Below are 20,506 nucleotides of genomic sequence, written 5' to 3' on the forward strand. Positions count from 1 at the left end.
ACATCCCAAATGGGCACATTTATAGGCCTACATTTGCGCTCAGGCCAGGTAGACTAATTCTACTTCTATATGGGTAATCAGGCGTGTGCTGCCATCCTGTTAGAAGGTAACAGATTATTTTATAACAATGGTTAAGATGGATTTTCATTGTGTTCCATGGTGTTATTTGCCCCCTAGTGGAGCTTTCTGGTACTTAGACTGTATGCAAACAGGAAGTAGAGAATTCGTAGCATAGAAGCAGCTAAAAACAACGCTACGGTGCAGGTCTTTCAGTGTAGTTATTTCTTGTCACGCTTCAGCCTTGGAAAATATTTGTTTGTAAGTTCGATTCAAGCATTTAGCTAATGATGATAATTTTGTTATTGATAGAGTTTCTTACATATCAATGTTGGTTGGTTGCATTTACTCACACAAATTGCAATGCCTTTCATGTATGATGTTAGCTGTATTACTTTGCTCGTGCGTCATGCAAACGAATTGTAAAATATACAATACTGTATTTTTGTTACTGTTTCTAGTGTAATATGCTTTGTTATTCTACATAGATGGTTGTACATTATTAGAGTAATGAAAGGAGTTAGTCAATTACCATTATGAGAAAGCAATTAGCTATATGGTTTGGCATCATGCCAGATGCATGGTACCGTAGCACGTGCTTTGTATTCATGCAACTTCAAATGTATAATGTACAGCTACAGTATGTTGGTGTGAATTGAATACTAAAGTATATTCTTTTCTGTGTTTTGCAGTTTTACAACATAAACGTTTTCAATATATTCATTCAAGAAAAGTCATGCCTTGGGAGTTTTATTGAAGACTTAGTTGTTAGCTATCTGTCTAGTTTTGCATGGGAACGCAACTCAAGGGCAGAATAGTAAAAAAAACATCATCACGGCGGGCTCAAGCTCAAGAATAACCACACACGGTGGTTTTGTTTCTACATTCATCAGCCAACAAAGCCTCTGTTCCTGTGGAAGACCAGCAGTCTACGGTACAACAACCAGAGCCAGGAGTTCGACAGAGAGAGATGGAGGAGCCTCTTCAGCACATTGGGACCAAGTCTCAATCTACAAGATCAAGGTCATCAAAACAGTCAAGCAGATCCTCAACGGCGAGTTCTGCAGCCATCAAAGCACGCGCCAAGGCAGACGCAGCGTGTGCACAAGTCTCCTATGCTGAGAAGGAAGCTTCTGTGATGAAACAAAAGGCAGAAATAGAGGCCAGCTTGTTGAAGCAAAAAGCTGACCTCGAGGCAAGTTTATATGTTCTCCAATTTGAGAGAACAGCTGCTGCTGCATTGGCTGAAGCTGCAGCCTTTGAAGAAGCTGTAGAATCAGAACTCAGAGAGCTTCGCAAAGAACTAGACACAGGGACACAGCCCTTAAGTCCAGGCCAGCGTACCTGTGAGTATGTGCAACAACATGCTAGGCCCTACTTTGCTGAACTTCCATTTGAAGTGGAGAAACAAGAGCTTAGTGTTGACCCAGCTACATGCCATAATCCAGAAAGTAGCAAACAACAGAGCATGAGCAGAGACTCTCCGTTCAAAAGAAATGAACAGCAGCATGGTGTAAATGGAAAACAAGCCCACTTCCAGTCACATACACAAAGCGTCCCTGAGTCACAAGTGGTACCAGACCTCATCAAGTACCTCCTGCGCCGTGAGATGGTGAGTTCCGGACTCCTGAAGTTTGATGATCGCCCTGAAAATTATTGGGCATGGAAAGCATCCTTTCTCAATGTGACCAGAGACTTGAATTTATCAGCCAGGGAAGAGTTAGATCTAATTACCAAGTGGCTAGGGGCAGAGTCGTCTGAGCAAGCAAACAGAATTAGATCTGTCCATATTTTCAACGCAACAGCAGGGCTTAACATGGTCTGGCAACGACTAGAAGAGTGCTATGGTACACCCGAAGTGATCGAGAATGCACTGTTGAAGAAAACTGATGATTTTCCAAAACTGGCTAACAAAGACAATCACAAACTAAGAGAACTAGGTGACATTCTTCTCGAACTGGAGTGTGCTAAAGTAGAAGGGTACCTTCCAGGCCTCGCTTATCTGGACACATCTCGGGGGGTAAACCCTATAGTAGAGAAACTTCCATTCAGTTTACAAGAAAAATGGATTGCACAGGGATCCAAATACAGGGAGGACTATCGGGTAGCATTCCCACCATTCTCGTTCTTCTCGAGATTCATCAGGAACCAGGCAAAAACTAGAAACGACCCCAGTTTCACCCTCTACACCTCAACTAACCAGGTGTCTATGAAAAGTGAGAAACCTGCCAGGTACAGCAGCAAGACACCTGTGACTGTATACAAAACCGATGTGTCATCTGAGCCCTCAGACCACCAAACCAAACCCAGTAAGACAAAGATTGAAAACCCTGACCATCACTGCCCGATACATAACAAACCTCATCCTCTTAAAAAGTGTCGTGGGTTTAGATACAAAACTCTAGATGAGCGCAAATCATATCTCAAAGAGAATGGAATTTGTTTCCGATGTTGTGGGTCAACTCAGCACAGAGCTAAAGACTGTAAGGTGTCAATCAAGTGCTCTGAGTGCGACAGCGACAGACATCTTGCTGCTCTGCATCCAGGCCCAGCCCCTTCAAATACAGACACTGCTACAGCAGAGAAAGAGCATGGCGGGGAGCAAGGTGACGATGCTCTTCTATCTGTCACCTCAAAGTGTACGGAGATCTGTGGTGAGGCAGTTAATCCAAGATCATGTTCAAAAATATGCCTAGTTAAAGCTTATCCGGCTGGGAAAAGAGAGAAAGCTGTCAAAATGTATGTAGTGCTTGATGAACAGAGTAACAAATCTCTGGCCAAGACAGAGTTTTTCAATCTCTTCAACATCAATGACAACTCTGCTCCATACACCATGAAGACCTGTTCTGGGGTAACAGAGACTTCTGGCAGGAGAGCCGTCAACTTCATGGTGGAGTCTATAGACGGACACATGCGGCTATCTCTCCCTACTCTGATAGAGTGTGATATGATGCCAGACGATAGGACGGAGATTCCCTCCCCTGACATTGCGTATCATCATCCACATCTGCAACCAGTTATGGACAAAATTCCAGCTGTGGACCCAGACGCTCCCATCCTCCTGCTCTTAGGACGAGACATCTTAAGGGTACACAAGGTACGAGAGCAAATCAATGGGCCCCACGACACTCCTTATGCACAGCGACTCGACCTCGGGTGGGTCATCGTGGGTGAGGTCTGTTTGGGAACAGCTCACCGACCAGCCAATGTTAACGTGTTCAGTACAAACATACTTCAAAATGGTCGCACATCCTATCTGAGCCCTTGCCCTGACATCATCCAGGTAAAAGAGAACTACAACAGCGTAGCTCAGAAACACATCTCTCCCTCTACAGTGCACTCGAGAGATCCGAGCACAACTGTGAACACAGACAGCATGGGATGTTCCGTGTTCGACAAAACACAAGACGATGATAAACCAGCACCATCAGTGGAGGACAAAGCCTTTTTGGACATTATGGACAAACAGGTTTTCCAGGATGATGGAAACAACTGGGTGGCTCCACTACCCTTTCGCACCACTCGACGTCGCCTTCCTAATAACAGGGAGCAGGCCATAAACCGTCTCACAACACTTCGCAGGACTTTAGACAAAAAGCCTGACATGAAGCGTCATTTTATTGACTTCATGCAAAAGATGCTGGATAACGACCAAGCCGAACCTTCACCGCCACTAGAGGGAGACAAAGAACGTTGGTATCTGCCCATATTTGGTGTTTACCATCCACAAAAGCCTGAACAAATAAGAGTAGTATTTGACTCCAGTGCTAAGTGTCAAGGCGTGTCACTTAACGATGTTCTGCTCAGTGGTCCAGACTTAAACCACACACTCTTGGGTGTCCTAATGCGCTTCCGCAAGGATTGCATTGCACTAACAGCAGATGTGCAACAAATGTTTTACTGTTTTGGTGTACGTGAGGATCACAGAGATTACTTAAGGTTTCTCTGGTATGAAGACAACAATCCAGATAGAAACATAATTAAGTACAGGATGAAAGTCCATGTATTTGGGAACAGCCCTTCACCAGCCGTAGCCATCTACTGCATGAGACGCGCAGCGCTACAGGGTGAGAAGGAACACGGATCAGAACCCAAGCAATATGTAGTGAGGAACTTCTACGTCGATGATGGGCTGACATCAGTAGCTACTACAGAAGAAGCTATCAACATTCTAAGAAAAACACAAGCAATGTTGGCGGAGTCCAACATGAAACTACACAAGATTGCATCCAATAGCAAAACAGTTATGGAAGCCTTCCCTATGGAGGACCGTGCAAAAGACTTAAAAGATCTGGACCTAGGAGTGGATCCTCTCCCCTTTCAATGGAGTCTAGGACTTTCCTGGAACCTGGAAACAGACAGCTTCTCATTCCATGTGTCCCACAATGAGAAGCCTTTTACGCGGAGAGGCATCCTGTCCACAGTGAATAGTCTTTATGACCCCCTTGGGTTCGTGGCTCCAATAACAATGCAAGGTAAAGCCTTAATCAGAGAACTCTCTTCTGATCAGAGTGAGTGGGATGCCCCTCTTCCCCCAGAAAAAGAAGAGAAATGGAACATGTGGAAGGAATCTTTGATGGAGTTGGAACATATGTATATTCAGCGGACCTACATCCCAGTCTCCTTGTCTACCACTCAAAGAAGAGAGCTACACATCTTCTCGGATGCCTCTACAGTAGCCATAGGAGTAGAGTAGCCTACCTGAGAGTTATTGACTCGGAAGGTCAATGCCATGTTGGATTTGTCATGGGGAAATCAAAATTGGCCCCTCGTCCGGCCCACACTATCCCACGCCTAGAACTGTGTGCGGCTTTGCTAGCTGTTGAGATGTATGAACTGATCAGAGACGAAATTGACATTGATGTAAATGCGGCCAAGTTCTACACAGACAGTAAGATAGTTCTCGGTTACATCCACAATGTCACCAAAAGATTCTATGTGTATGTTGCCAATAGGGTAACTCGCATCAGGAAGTCTACCCATCCAGATCAGTGGTGTTATGTAAACACTGACAGCAATCCAGCAGACCATGCAACCAGGCCTATACTTGCTGCGCTCTTAAAGTACACCAGTTATTTCTCAGGACCACCTTTCCTGACCCAAACAAACTCAAGTGAGCCTGAGAACATAAAATTTGACCTTGTAGAGCCTCACGCAGATGCAGAGATTCGACCAGACGTCACTGTCTTCGCCCCTAAGGTTTCTGGAGCTCAACTCGGCTCTCATCGCTTTGAGAGGTTCTCAAGCTGGAAAGCTCTCAATCGAGCCACAGCACGACTCATTCATGTTGCCAGATCCTTCCACGGAGGTGCGGACAACACCAGCTGCAGAGGCTGGCATGACTGTAATAAACCATGCGGTACAAGTGAGTTGTCACAAGCCAAAACAGCAATCCTTCACTGTGTGCAACATGAAGCCTTCAGGGAGGAATTCAAATGCCTTGAAAAAGGAAAAGAGTTCCCTAAACAAAGTACACTCAATGTTACTGACACAGAAGACCAGCGCTACCTCAGCCCCTTCTGGATACTTCAGCATGAACGACCTTCATGGAAAAAAGTGGAAGCAAGTCCAGTGTCTCGCTGACACCTTTTGGAAAAGGTGGAGACAGGAGTACCTGACAACGCTGCAGAGACGCAGAAAATGGACAGTAGAAAAGCCAAATGTAAAAGTGGGAGACGTTGTCTTATTGAAAGACAGTCAGGCACACAGAAATGACTGGCCAGTCGGGCTTGTGGTCAAAACCTTTCCCAGTACCGACAAAAAGGTTAGGAAGGTAGAACTAAAAATTGTCAAGCAAGGAGCTGCTAAAGTGTTTCTGAGACCAATCTCAGAGATTGTTGTTCTTCTTTCTGAAGCATCCTAGAGACAAAAGATACAAATAGAAAGGACATTATTTGTTTCTTGATATGTTTTATTTCATAGTGGCACAATTTCATTATACCAGGCGGGGAGTGTGCTGCCATCCTGTTAGAAGGTAACAGATTATTTTATAACAATGGTTAAGATGGATTTACATTGTGTTCCATGGTGTTATTTGCCCCCTAGTGGAGCTTTCTGGTACTTAGACTGTACGCAAACAGGAAGTAGAGAATTCGTTCTGCACGCATAGAAGCAGCTAAAAACAACGCTACGGTGCAGGTCTTTCAGTGTAGTTATTTCTTGTCACGCTTCAGCCTTGGAAAATATTTGTTTGTAAGTTTGATTCAAGCATTTAGCTAATGATGATAATCTTGTTATTGATAGAGTTTCTTACATATCAATGTTGGTTGGTTGCATTTACTCACACAAATTGCAATGCCTTTCATGTATGATGTTAGCTGTATTACTTTGCTCGTGCGTCATGCAAACGAATTGTAAAATATACAATACTGTATTTTTGTTACTGTTTCTAGTGTAATATGCTTTGTTATTCTACATAGACGGTTGTACATTATTAGAGTAATAAAAGGAGTTAGTCAATTACCATTATGAGAAAGCAATTAGCTATATGGTTTGGCATCATGCCAGATGCATGGTACCGTAGCACGTGCTTTGTATTCATGCAACTACAAATGTATAATGTATAGCTACAGTATGTCGGTGTGAATTGAATACTAAAGTATATTATTTTCTGTGTTTTGCAGTTTTACAACATAAACGTTTTCAATATATTCATTCAAGAAAAGTCACGCCTTGGGAGTTTTATTGAAGACTTAGTTGTTAGCTATCTGTCTAGTTTTGCATGGGAACGCAACTCAAGGGCAGAATAAGGCGTGCGTCCTTACTCAACATTGACAGGAGTGTTTCAAACAAAATACAATTAATAAATTGACAAATCTTGCGAAGTAAGGTCTGGGTGGTCTGCCAGGGGCCGTTTCATTTAGTATCCGTTTGGGTCGGCATGGGGAATGATTGTATTTTCCCATAGTATGTTTTACCGAAGTTGACCGACTGAAAGGGAGTGCAACTTTATGACTGTTGGATTCGGGCTAAACTTTGAACATTGAGATAATAAAGACATGATAGATCAGATGCAGTATATAAATGAGTGAGATCTGTAGAAAGACAGAGTGGCTGTGGAATGTGCTGGGTGGACGGGAGGAGATCACAGGATTGCTATAGGGGAAGCGGATGGACATCTATGGATTAGGCGAAGGAGGGGTTGAGGTCAGGTCAGATCCCCTGAAGGGAGTAATAAGGGTTTAGTATCCTGTTACCCTCTTCCTGTCGACCCAGAAGATGTAAGGATTGGAGAGAAGGAGGAGTGTCCAAAGTGGGGTATATATATACTTGTGATGGTGAGCACATGTTTTTGTCTGAACTACGGCTGTAACGACCCTTTGGGAAGAATTAAACTTGGTTAAGCTTCTCTAGTGTCTGTTAGTTATTTACTCTGAAAAATTAGAACCTAACACTATAATTACTGTTCCCTGAAGGAGGGAAATGAGGTGCAACACCTGTTTGGCCCCACTCCTTCCTGGGTCGGTGAAGAGCGGTATTAAATTTAAGGAATAACCCGAGCCTCACGCTCATCACCTGTGGAAGGCGGGGCTTCCAGCGAGGCGTGAATTTAATAGTATGTTGTACCTAGTTTCCCTCCTTCAGGGAACAGTAGTTATAGTCATAATGTTACCCTTGTTATATGATGAACTTCAACTTAAATAAGGGATCTTGCTGTGGGACAGTTTTTTTGTATTCTGAAATGCACTTGAACTACGTATCATTTAGTGGCTCCTTATGTTACGCTGGGAAAACAGTTTTCATAGGCACAGAACTACTAAATCATCAGAGTTTGCTATATCCAATGTTTTTTAACCGAGTCACCTTGCATTCCAAGATGGCGTAGCAGCATGACGTGTTTGTTGTTTTTTTCCGTCATTTTTTGTATATATTGCAAAATATTTCAATCTCTTTTTCCATGTTTAAATTAAATATACCTTCCGGCAACCCGCCTCACCCATTATGATACAGATCTGCTATTTTTTTTAGACCTTATAGCTACAACCTCAATCAGCAGCTAGCCATCAGAAGCTAACCAGCTAATTAGCTAATAGCTATTTAGTCATTGTTAGCCACTGCTAGTGGCCTTTACCTTTTTAGCTCAGACACCAGCCGCTTTTAGCCTGGATAATACCTGCCAGTCTGCACAGTGCAATATCAACAATGAGGATACCAGACTGTTTTTCTCCACTACATCACCGTATTCCTGCCGTAAGCTCTGGACCATTACACCGGATAATTGCAGCTGGCTAGCTGCTACCGAGTGGCCCAGCCTCGAAGCTAGCCTTGAGCCAGGCCCATCTCCCGGCCTGCTCAGTGGACCCTATGATCACTCGGCTACACAGCTGATGCCTCCCAGACTCTTCACTAAGACGACTAAAAGCCACTACATCACCGGATTCCTGCCGTAAGCTCTGGACCTTTGCACCAGAGTGGCTATAGTGGCTAACGCCCTTGTCCCGAAGCTAGCACCAGTTAGCCTCGAGCCCGGTGCATTTCCCAGCTAGCAAACAAAATTACTCCAGCTACAATACCTCTTTTGCCAATTGGCCTAGACCCTTTGTCAACACGGAGCCCCGCCGATCCATCACGACTGGTCTGCCGACGTAATTCCGTCCGATGTGCCCTCAACCGGCCTTTGCAGGACGTCGATGACGCCCTTGTCCCGAAGCTAGCACCAGTTAGCCTCGAGCCAGGCGCTTCTCCGGGCTAGCGTAGTTTCATGCATGATAACATCAGAAGCCTACTCCCTAAGTTTGTTTTACTCACTGCTTTAGCACACTCCGCCAACCTTAATGTCCTTGCCGTGTCTGAATCCTGGCTTAGGAAGGCAACCAAAAATCCTGAAATTTCTATCCTCAACCACAACATATTCCGTCAAGATAGAACTGTCAAAAAGAGAGGAGTTGCAATCTACTGCAGAGATGGCCTGCAAAGTTCTGTCATACTTTCCAGGTCCATGCCCAAACACCTTCTAATTTTAAAAATGAATCTCTCCAGAAATAAGTCTCTCACTGTTGCCGCCTGTTATAGACACCCCTCAGCTCCCAGCTGTGCCCTGGACACCATATGTGAATTGATTGCCCCCTATCTATCTTCAGAGTTCGTTCTATTAGGTGACCTAACCTGAGATATGCTTAACACCCTGGCCGTCCTACAATCCAAGCTAGATGCCCTCAATCTCACACAAATTATCAAGGAACCCACCAGGTACAACCTTAAATCCGTAACCATGGGCACCCTCATAGATATTATCCTGACCAACTTGCCCTCCAAATACACCTCTGCTGTTTTCAATCAGGATCTCAGCGATCGTTGCCTGCATCCGTTATGGGTCCGCGGTCAAACGACCACCCCTAATCACTGTCAAACGCTCCCTAAAGCACTTCTGCAAGCAGGCCTTTCTAATCGACCTGGCCCGGGTATCCTGGAAGGATTTTGACCTCATCCCGTCAGTAGAGGATGCCTGGTTGTTCTTTAAAAGTAATTTCCTCACCACCTTAAATAAGCATGCCCCTTTCAAAAAATGTAGAACTAAGAACAGATATAGCCCTTGGTTCACTCCAGACCTGACTGCCCTCGACCAGCACAAAAACATCCTGTGGCGTACGGCACTAGCATCGAATAGTCCCCGCGATATGCATCTTTTCAGAGAAGTCAGGAACCAATACACAGTCAGTTAGGAAAGCAAAGGCTAGCTTTTTCAAACAAAAATTTGCATCCTGTAGCTCTAACTCTAAAAAGTTCTGGGACACTGTAAAGTCCATGGAGAATAAGAGCACCTCATCCCAGCTGCCCACTGCACTGAGGCTAGGAAACACTGTCACCACCGATAACTCCACGATAATCGAGAATTTCAATAAGCATTTCTCTACGGCTGGCCAGACACTCTTAAATAGAACCTGGACCAGCTGGCTACCCCAACCCCGGCCAACAGCTCCGCACCCCCCGCAGCTACTTGCCCAAGCCTCGCCAGTTTCTCCTTCACCCAAATCCAGATAGCTGATGTTCTGAAAGAGCTGCAAGACCTGGACCCGTACAAATCAGCTGGGTTAGACAATCTGGAACCTCTCTTTCTAAATTATCTGCTGCCATTGTGGCTACCCCTATTACTAGTCTGTTCAACCTCTCGTATCGTCTGAGATTCCTAAAGATTGGAAAGCTGACGCGGTCATCCCCCTCTTCTAAAGGGGTGACACTCTAGACCCAAACTATTACAGACCTATATCCATCCTGCCCTGCCTTTCTAAAGTCTTCGAAAGCCAAGTTAACAAACAGATCACTGACCATTTCTAATCCCACCGTACCTTCTCCTCTGTGCAATCCGGTTTCCGAGCTGGTCACGGGTGCACCTCAGCCACGCTCAAGGTACTAAACGATATCATAACCGCCATCGATTAAAGACAGTACTGTGCAGCCGTCTTCATCGACCTGGCCAAGGCTTTCGACTTTGTCAATCACCGTATTCTTATCGGCAGACTCAACAGCCGATAATAACAACCGGTCAATCCCCACACCCGCCCGACTAGCACCACTACTCTGGACGGTTCTGTTTTAGAATATGTGGACAACTACAATACCTAGGTGTCTGGTTAGACTGTAAACTCTCCTTCCAGACTAATATTTAGCATGTCCAATCCAAAATTAAATCTAGAACCGGCATCCTATTTCGCAACAAAGCCTCCTTCACTCACGCTGCCAAACATACCCTCGTAAAACTGACTATCCTACCGATCCTTAACTTCGGCGATGTCATTTACAAAATAGCCTCTACCACTCTACTCAGCAAACTGGATGCAGTCTATCACAGTGCCATCCATTTTGTCACTAAAGCCCCATATACCACGCACCACTGCGACCTGTATGCTCTTGTCGGCTGGCCCTCGCTACATATTCGTCGCCAAACCCACTGGCTCCAGGTCATCTACAAGTCTTTGCTAGGTAAAGCTCCGCCTTAACTCAGCTCACTGGTAACCATAGCAACGCCCACCCATAGCACGCACTTCAGGAGTTATATCTCACTGGTCATCCCCAAAGCCAACACCTCCTTTGGCCACCTTTCCTTCCAGTTCTCTGCTGCCAATGACTGGAACGAATTGCAAAAATCGCTGAAGTTGGAGACTTATATCTCCCTCACTAACTTTAAGCATCAGCTATCTGAGCAGCTTACCGATCGCTGCAGCTGTACACAGCCCATCTGTAAATAGCCCATCCAACTTCCTGCTTTGTTACTTTGGTCCCAGCTCTCTGCAAGTCATTCACTAGGTTCCCCCGTGTGGTTCTGGGATTTTTGCTCACCGTTCTTGTGATCATTTTGACCCCACGGGGTGAGATCTTGCGTGAAGCCCCAGATCGAGGGAGATTATCAGTGGTCTTGTATGTCTACCATTTCCTAATAATTGCTCCCACAGTTGATTTCTTCAAACCAAGCTGCTTACCTATTGCAGATTCAGTCTTCCCAGCCTGGTGCAGGTCTACAATTTTGTTTCTGGTGTCCTTTGACAGCTCTTTGGTCTTGGCCATAGTGGAGTTTGGAGTGTGACTGTTTGAGGTTGTGGACAGGTGTCTTTTATACTCATAACAAGTTCAAACAGGTGCCATTAATACAGGTAACGAGTGGAGGACAGAGGAGCCTCTTAAAGAAGAAGTTACAGGTCTGTGAGAGCCAGAAATCCTGCTTGTTTGTTGGTGACCAAATACTTTTCCTGTTTGGGCTGCAGGGGCAGTATTGAGTAGCCGGATAAAAGGTGCCCATTTCAAACGGCCTTGTACTCCATTCTTGCTCGTACAATATGCATATTATTATTACTATTGGATAGAAAACACTCTCTAGTTTCTAAAACCATTTGAATTATATCTGTGAGTAAAACAGAACTCCTTTTGCAGCAAACTTCCTGACAGGAAGTGGAAAATCTGAAATTGATGCTCTCTTCTAGGGCCTGCCCATTAAAATCCTTGATATTTATTAGTTTAGATGCACTTCATACGTCTTCCACTAGATGTCAACAAGCATTGAGAGAAGAAATTGAGTGTGTAACTTGATCTGGGCTCGAATAAATGCTCTTTGTATGACGTGTCACCAGTTTCCTGTTTTCTGGAGAGCGCGTCAAGGGACCTGGATTTGCCTTCTGATAAGCTGTCGTTATGGACGACTAATATCTCCGGCTTTGATTTTATTTGATACATGTGACAATATCATCGTACAGTATGTTTTTTCAATATAGTTTAATCAGATTATTGACATTTTTTCGGGAGTTTTGCCGTGTTCCGTTCTCTGAGTTTGTTGACGATGGAGAGATTCGCGCCACTTGACAAGTGTGCTTGCTAAATCGAGAGGGAAAAAGGCCGTTCTAAATCCAAACAACGATTGTTCCCGACAAAGGACCCCTTGTACAACATTCTGATGAAAGATCAGCAAAAGTAGGACCCATTTTATGATGCTATTTCATATATCTGTCAAACATGTTGTGCTAGTCGTTTGCGCCCAGCTTTTGGGTAGTCTCTCGCTATACCTAAGCTGGATGTCGTAATGAAGTTATTTTTAGAATTCTAACACGGCGATTGCATTAACCTGTTGAGGCTGGGGGCGCTGTTGTCACTATTTATGCTAATCGTGTAATTTTTGAAACGGCTTCCCACAAAATTCTTGATCGTACAATATGCATATTATTATTATTATTGGATAGAAAACAGTCTATAGTTTCTATAGGAGTTGAAATTTTGTCTCTAAGTGGAACAGAACCCATTCTACAGCAATTTCCCTGACATGGAGTCAGATTTCAGAAATGTTGGCCCCTGATCTGGAGTCAGTTAAAAGGGCACTGTTATTGCTATGAGTATACGGACACTGCTTACGTCTTCCCCTGGATGCCTTTACGTGATGACGATTTGAATGGGGTCGATTGCGCGTTCACAGGCACTATAAATTAAAAAACCCTGTAGCTAGCAAGTCTTTTCTTGGTGCGTCATGCGCGTGGAGGACACCGACCCACACCTGTTCCAAGCATTTGTGTTGGGAGTAATCTTTCTCCGGTCATGTTAAGACTCGTTATAGGAGTTAAAAACATCATAAGGTAGTTAATTTAAAGCGTTTTATAGCAATTTATATCCGTTTAGTGCGATTTTGGGACATTTATTTCTGAAACGCTGTGAATAGCTGGGCACGCTTCCAGTTCATCCCGAACGCAGTTGGCATTTCCACATGGCAAGAGGACAGCTTTCCACCAAAAGATGATTAGACCCAAGAAAGGATCCTTTGCCCAAGATACTGATGGAAGAACAGCTCAAAGTAGGAACAATTTATTATGATAAATCGTGTTTCTGTCGAAAAATGTTAGTGGCTTAGGACGCCATGTTTTTTGACGTAGCTTCGCTTGGCGCAAACTGTATTGAAAAGTAAGGATAATTTAAAAAATGTAATTCCGCGATTGTATTAAGAATTAAATTGTCTATCAATCCCTGTCCACCCTATATATTTTTAGTCACGTTTATGAGTATTTATGTATAAGAGTAGATCACTGTCTAATATGGCGCACGGACATTTTCTCACCAGCATTTCATATTGTCTAACCATGATTTTGGTGGCTAAATATGCACCTTTTCGAACAAACTGTATATGCATGTTGTAATGTGATGTTACAGGGGTGTCATCTGAAGAATTCTGAGAAGGTTAGTGAAAAAAATAATATATTTTGGCGATGTTGACGTTATCGCTCACTTTGGCTAGAATCAATGCTGGGCTGCTATGTGCTATGTGCTATGCTAATATAACGATTTATTGTGTTTTCGCTGTAAGACACTTAGAAAATCTGAAATATTGCCTGTATTCACAGGATCTGTGTCTTTCGATTAGTGTATGCTGTGTATTTTTACGAAATGTTTGATGATTAGTAAGTAGGTAAACACGTTGCTCTAAGTAGTTTTTCTATTCCATTTGTGACGGTGGGTGCAATTGTAACCTATGCCATCTACCTGAAATATGCACATTGTTCTAACAAAACCTATCCCATACCATAAATATGTTATCAGACTGTCATCTGATGAGTTTTTTTCTTGGTTAGGGGCTATAAATATCTTAGTTTAGCCGAATTGGTGATAGCTACTGGTGTTGGTGGACAAATAAAAGATGGTGGATTATGCTAATGTGTTTTTAGGTAATAGATGTACATCTTTACATATTGTGTCTTCCCTGTAAAACATTTAAAAAATCGGACATGTTGGCTGGATTCACAAGATCTGTGTCTTTCATTAGCTGTATTGGACTTTAATGTGTGAAAGTTAAATATTTAAAAAAAAATTTTTTTTTTGAATTTCGCGGCTCTGCCTTTTCAGTGGGGGTGGGGGGGGAGTGCCGCTAGCGGCACCCTCATCCTAGACAGGTTAAGAACTAGTGTATCTATCATTTCCTATACAACATGTATTTTTTAGTTATGTTTATGAATAGTTATTTGGTCAGAATATGTGTGTCAGAAAAAGTGTCAGAAAAATATCCGGACGTTGTGGGAAAAAGATGCTACGTTAGCACAATGTATGACCACTGATTTCAGCTCTAAATACGCACATTTTCAAACAAAACATAAGTGTATGTATAACCTGATGTTATAGGACTGTCATCTGATGAAGCTTATCAAGGTTAGTAAAAAATTATATATCTTTTGCTGGTTTGTTACGATCGCTAACTTTTGCTACTGGGGAATGGCTTGTGTTTCTGGCTATTGTGGTAAGCTAATATAACGCTATATTGTGTTTTCGCTGTAAAACACTTAAGAAATCGGAAATATTTGCTGGATTCACAAGATGCTTGTCTTTCATTTTCTGTACACTATGTATTTTTCAGAAATGTTTTATGATGAGTATTTAGGTATTTGACGTTGTTACGAATCCCGCCGAGGATGGTGCCTCTTCCCGTTCGGGCGGCGCTCGGCGGTCGTCGTCTCCGGTCTACTAGCTGCCACCGATCCCCTTTTCTGTTTTCTTTTGAGTTTGTCTAATTGGTATCACCTGTCTTGTGTTTAGGGTAGGGGGTACAACCTGATTTCCCCCCTAATCGATATCAGTGATTTATTGCTACTTGTAAAAACAACAGCGTTTCTGGTGCTTGTGCAGTTTATAAGGTTCTTGTTAAAAAAATACAAGTAATGTGATTATTGTCACGTTCCTGACCTATTTCTGTTAGTTTGTTGTATGTGTTAGTTGGTCAGGACGTGAGTTTGGGTGGGCATTCTATGTTGTCTGTTTCTATGTTGGTTTAGGGTTGCCTGGTATGGCTCTCAATTAGAGGCAGGTGTTTGGCGTTCCTCTAATTGAGAGTCATATTTAGGTAGGTTGTTTCACAGTGTTTATTGTGGGTGGTTGTCTCCTGTGTCAGTGTTTGTCGCACCATACGGGACTGTTCGGTTTGTTTTTGTACATTGTCATTTTGTGTAGTCTATTTTCCCTGTTCGTGCGTTCTTCGTGTTTAATGTAAGTTCGTTGTCCAGGTCTGTCTACTCCGTTTGTTGTTTTGTTAGTTTATAGTGAAGTTCGTGTTTTCGTCTTTTCTTTAAATAAATTATGTATTCACAACCCGCTGCGCCTTGGTTCAATCACTACTCCTCCTCTTCGGTTGTAGAGGAGGAGGAGAACCGTAACAGAACCACCCACCTTATAACCAGAACCAAGTAGCGGTGTAATCGGAGGAAGGGACAGCGCAAGAAGGAGGAATGGACTTGGGAGGATGTTTTAGACGGTAAAGGTTGCTACACATGGGAGGAGATCCTGGCTGGAAGGGATCGCCTCCCATGGGAACAGCTGGGAGAACAATGAGGAGAGCAGAGGCAACCGGAGAAGGGAACCGGCTTTATGAGGGGACGCATCTAGCACGGAAGCCCGAAAAGCCCGTGAGTACTACCCAAACATTTCTTTGGGGGGGGCTAAGAGGTGGTGGGCCAAGGGCGGGTAGGAGACCTGCGCCCACTTCCCAGGCTAACCGTGGAGAGCGGGAGTACGGGCAGACACCGTGTTACGCAGTAGAGCGCACGGTGTCTCCTGTACGTGTGCATAGCCCAGTGCGGGTTATTCCACCTCCCCGAACTGGTAGGGCTAGATTGAGCATTGAGCCAAGTGCCATGAAGCCGGCTCTACATATCTGGCCACCAGTACGTCTCTTTGGGCCGGCTTACATGGCACCAGCTTTATGCATGGTGTCCCCGGTTCGCCTACATAGCCCGGTGCGGGTTATTCCACCTCTCCTCACTGGGCGGGCGACGGGGAGCATTCAACCAGGTAAGGTTGGGCAGGCTCGGTGCTCAAGGGAGCCAGTACGCCTGCACGGTCCGGTATTTCCGGCGCTACCTCCCCGCCCCAGCCCAGTACCACCAGTGCCTACACCACGCACCAGGCTTCCAGTGCGTTTCCAGTGCCCTGCTCCTCCTCCACGCACTCTCCCTATGGTGCGTGTCTCCAGCCCAGTGCCTCCTGTTCTGGCACCACGCACCAGGCCTACAGTGCGTCTCAGCCGGCCAGAGTCTGCCGTCTGCCCAACGGCGCCTGAACTGTCCGTCTGCCAAGCGCCGCATGAACTGCTCGTCTGTATTGAGCCTTCAAAGCCGCCCGTCTGCCATGAGCCTACAGAGCCTTCCGCCAGACAGGAGCCGCTAGAGCCTTCCACCAGACAGGAGCAGCCAAAGCCTTCCGCTAGACAGGATCAGTCTGAGCCATCCGTCTCCGCAGCGCCATCTGAGCCATCCGTCTCCGCATCGCCATCTGAGCCATCCGTCTCCCCAGCGCCGCCTGAGCCATCCGTCTCCCCAGCGCCATCTGAGCCATCCGTCTCCCCAGCGCCGTCTGAGCCATCCGTCTCCCCAGCGCCGTCTGAGCCATCCGTCTCCCCAGCGCCGTCTGAGCCATCCGTCTCCCCAGCGCCGTCTGAGCCATCCGTCTCCCCAGCGCCGTCTGAGCCATCCGTCTGTCCCGAGCCATTAGAGCTGCCCGTCTGTCCCGAGCCGTCAGAGCCGATAGTCAGTCAGGAGCCGCTAGAGCCAGTCGTCAGTCAGGATCTGCCAGAGCCGCCAACCAGACAGGATCTGCCAGAGCCGCCAACCAGACAGGATCTGCCAGAGCCGCCAACTAGACAGGATCTGCCAGAGCCGCCAACCAGACAGGATCTGCCAGAGCCGCCAACCAGACAGGATCTGCCAGAGCCGCCAACCAGACAGGATCTGCCAGAGCCGTCAGACAGTCATGAGCTGCCCTCCAGTCATGAGCTGCCCTCCAGTCATGAGCTGCCCTCCAGTCATGAGCTGCCTTCCAGTCATGAGCTGCCCTACAGCCATAAGCGTCCAGAGCCGTCAGCCAGCCATGAGCTGCTTCTCAGCCCAGAGCGGCTATTTATCCAGAACTGCCCCTCAGTCCAGAGCTGTCTCTCTGTCCGGAGCTGCCCTTCAGTCCGGAGTTGCTCCTCTATCCTGAGCTACCTCTCTATTTTGACCTACCTCTCTGTCTTGAGCTATCTCTCTGTCCTGCGCTACCTTATCCTGGTGCTGCCCCTTATCTTGATGGTACCATGTATATTAAGTGGGTGTAATAGGAGGGTGGTCATTATAAGGGGAAGACGTAAGTTGGGATTGACTATGGTGGGGTGGGGAACTCGCCCAGAGCCTGAACCACCACCGTGGTCAGATGCCCACCCAGACCCTCCCCTATACTTTGTGCTGGTGCGCCCGGAGTTCGCACCTTAGGGGGGGGTTATGTCACGTTCCTGACCTATTTCTGTTAGTTTGTTGTATGTGTTAGTTGGTCAGGACGTGAGTTTGGGTGGGCATTCTATGTTGTCTGTTTCTATGTTGGTTTAGGGTTGCCTGGTATGGCTCTCAATTAGAGGCAGGTGTTTGGCGTTCCTCTAATTGAGAGCCATATTTAGGTAGGTTGTTTCACAGTGTTCATTGTGGGTGGTTGTCTCCTGTGTCAGTGTTTGTCGCACCATACGGGACTGTTCGGTTTGTTTTTGTACATCGTCATTTTGTGTAGTCTATTTTCCCTGTTTGTGCGTTCTTCGTGTTTAATGTAAGTTCGTCGTCCAGGTCTGTCTACTCCGTTTGTTGTTTTGTTAGTTTATAGTGAAGTTCGTGTTTTCGTCTTTTCTTTAAATAAATTATGTATTCACAACCCGCTGCGCCTTGGTTCAATCACTACTCCTCCTCTTCGGTTGTAGAGGAGGAGGAGAACCGTAACAATTATTGTGGCAGATATTTGTGTCTATAGCACATTTTTTGTTTAGGTTTTCAATATATCAGAAACTGTTTCTGCATATTGGTTATTGATTTAGACACGTTAAAACTGTGTTTTGACGTTGGGCTATCCCACCTAGCAAAATGTAATTGAAAAGACGTTGAAAATAAGACTATGCAATCAAATATTTCATATTTACATTTCATGAAACATTTAGTATTCATAATTATTTATACAACCAGCTGACCATTTTTTGGGACAATTATATTGACGTTGTTGCCCTGCTTTTATAATAGCAGGGTTAATTCTCAGATGTGCCAACCCAAATGTACTAGCGCATGACATCCAACAACATGCCTATCTAGTGAACCCTGAAAAGAGAGAAGCTCTGCAGTGAGATGGAAAGTTACTACGGATATTGCAGGAGTTTCCTCTTGATATCAGTCATGTCCGTGGTAAGGACAACTTGGTTGCTGATTGCCTCAAGGGTGGGCAGTCAAAAAGTTTAGTGTTTTGCGTTTAGCCAGTGAGTTGCCATGGATCACAATTTATTTTGACTGCACGTTTTTCCTGTATTGGAGATGAGTTTTGTTTGGGCTCGTTCCAAGGGGACGAGAGTTCTAGAAGCTAGTGTGTTTTAGGAAGAAGGGCAAAAAATACTGTACATACATTTTAGTTAGATGAGAGTTCTAGACGATAAGAGTTTTTTTTGCCCTATTTTTAGTTGTTGACAGCCAGTAGACACCATGTTTATATTGGTGAAGCATTGTAGTTGATTATAATGTGAAATAGAAATTGTTTTCTGTTGGTGGTGAGCAAACTTGTGCAAAAAAATATAGCATATATTTGTTGTCTTAAGGGGAAGGTGTTACAGGCTTTGGTTTTTCCATTTATGTTTTGAGGTTGGACTCGTCCATATAGCTCGTTAGCAAGTATAGCTCGTTAGCACGTAGGACGCACTGATTGGTGTCACCTCGTTAGTCAGTATGTGTTACACCTGTGCTGGCTTGTCCATCTCATTGGTGGGAAGGTGTTTTTTTTATTTCATTTTTTATTTCACCTTTATTTAACCAGGTAGGCTAGTTGAGAACAAGTTCTCATTTGCAACTGCGACCTGGCCAAGATAAAGCATAGCAGTGTGAATAGACAACAACACAGAGTTACACATGGAGTAAACAATAAACAAGTCAATAACATGGTAGAAAAAAAAGAGAATCTATATACAATGTGTGCAAAAGGCATGAGGTAGGCAATAAATCGAGTAATTACAATTTAGCAGATTAACACTGGAGTGATAAATCATCAGATGATCATGTGCAAGAAGAGATACTGGTGTGCAAAAGAGCAGAAAAGTAAATAAATAAAAGCAGTATGGGGGGTGAGGTAGGTAAATTGGGTGGGTAGTTTACAGATTTCACCTGAGCTGGTCCAGGTTCTATTTAAGAGTGTCTGGCCCAGTGCTCTAGTTGTCTTGATAGATGTGGAGAGTCAACACTAGTTGCGCTACCTTTTTGGTTTGCTTTCTGTCTTTAAGTTTGGTGTGGGTTTTTCTTTTGTTTTCCTCTTCTTGGGCAGTTTTAGTGGGTCTCATGGTGGGTGTCTTTTAGGTTCCCAGTTGTTGTTACGAGTCAACTTTCAGTGGACACCCCCATAGTGTCTTTCAGAACCCCTTCTAAAACCCCACATGTTTAGTTGTGGTTTTTGTCAGTGACTCTTTGTTAGTTCCCTCTTCTATTTAAGTGACATTTCTGGTGTTCTTGTTAGATATTACTTAACTGTCCGGAGCTAGAAATAGAAGCATTTCACTACACCTGCAATAACATCTGCTAAACACGTGTATGTGACCAATAAAATGTGACTTTGATTGTAAATAAACGTCCTATTTATCAAAGATGCTGTTGACTGGGGTCAAAATTACTCCAAAGGATTTGAATTTGTTAAAAGTCCATTTTGATACAGAAACTCTACTCCATGATTTAGATTTATTAAGAACAAGTTGATTGACAAAGTCATGAAGAATTGATTAAACCACATTTTGGCTATGATAAAAGATATGCCTCTGGGGTCAAAATGATCCATGTCAGAAGTATGGTTCAATGCAAATGTGTAGTGGGTGTAACGTTTGTTTTAAACTCTCACTCATTAAACACGAATCAATCAACACATGCTTCTCTTTGAACGACTTAATATATTATTAAACCTTTATGAAATAAATGAATATAAACTTTTGGTTCCTCAACTGCGTTACCCACTCCAGTCAGCA

General features: G+C 44.5%; 1 protein-coding gene and 1 long non-coding RNA gene across 3 annotated transcripts; both read left to right on the plus strand.

The window, feature by feature from the left end:
- The first annotated feature begins 234 nt into the window (after positions 1-234).
- LOC129838976 (uncharacterized) lies at positions 235-7,435 on the plus strand. Of its 2 annotated transcripts, XM_055906241.1 has the most exons (3): positions 237-318; positions 750-6,249; positions 6,681-7,435. In XM_055906241.1, exon 2 carries the CDS (start codon positions 1,028-1,030, stop codon positions 4,751-4,753), a length of 3,726 nt encoding a protein of 1,241 aa, XP_055762216.1. In that variant the 5' UTR covers positions 237-318; positions 750-1,027; the 3' UTR covers positions 4,754-6,249; positions 6,681-7,435. The 2 variants fall into 2 exon arrangements, with proteins under 2 accessions (XP_055762215.1, XP_055762216.1); XM_055906240.1 differs by having other exon boundaries at positions 235-6,249.
- Positions 7,436-18,253: 10,818 nt separating this feature from the next.
- On the plus strand, positions 18,254-20,404 carry LOC129839025 (uncharacterized). The gene is made up of 2 exons (XR_008756969.1): positions 18,254-19,275; positions 19,655-20,404. It is a non-coding gene; the product is annotated as an uncharacterized LOC129839025 (long non-coding RNA).
- The last annotated feature ends 102 nt before the right edge of the window (positions 20,405-20,506 follow it).

The sequence above is a fragment of the Salvelinus fontinalis genome, chromosome 40 (genome assembly GCF_029448725.1).
Source record: "Salvelinus fontinalis isolate EN_2023a chromosome 40, ASM2944872v1, whole genome shotgun sequence".
Classification (NCBI taxonomy): domain Eukaryota; kingdom Metazoa; phylum Chordata; class Actinopteri; order Salmoniformes; family Salmonidae; genus Salvelinus; species Salvelinus fontinalis.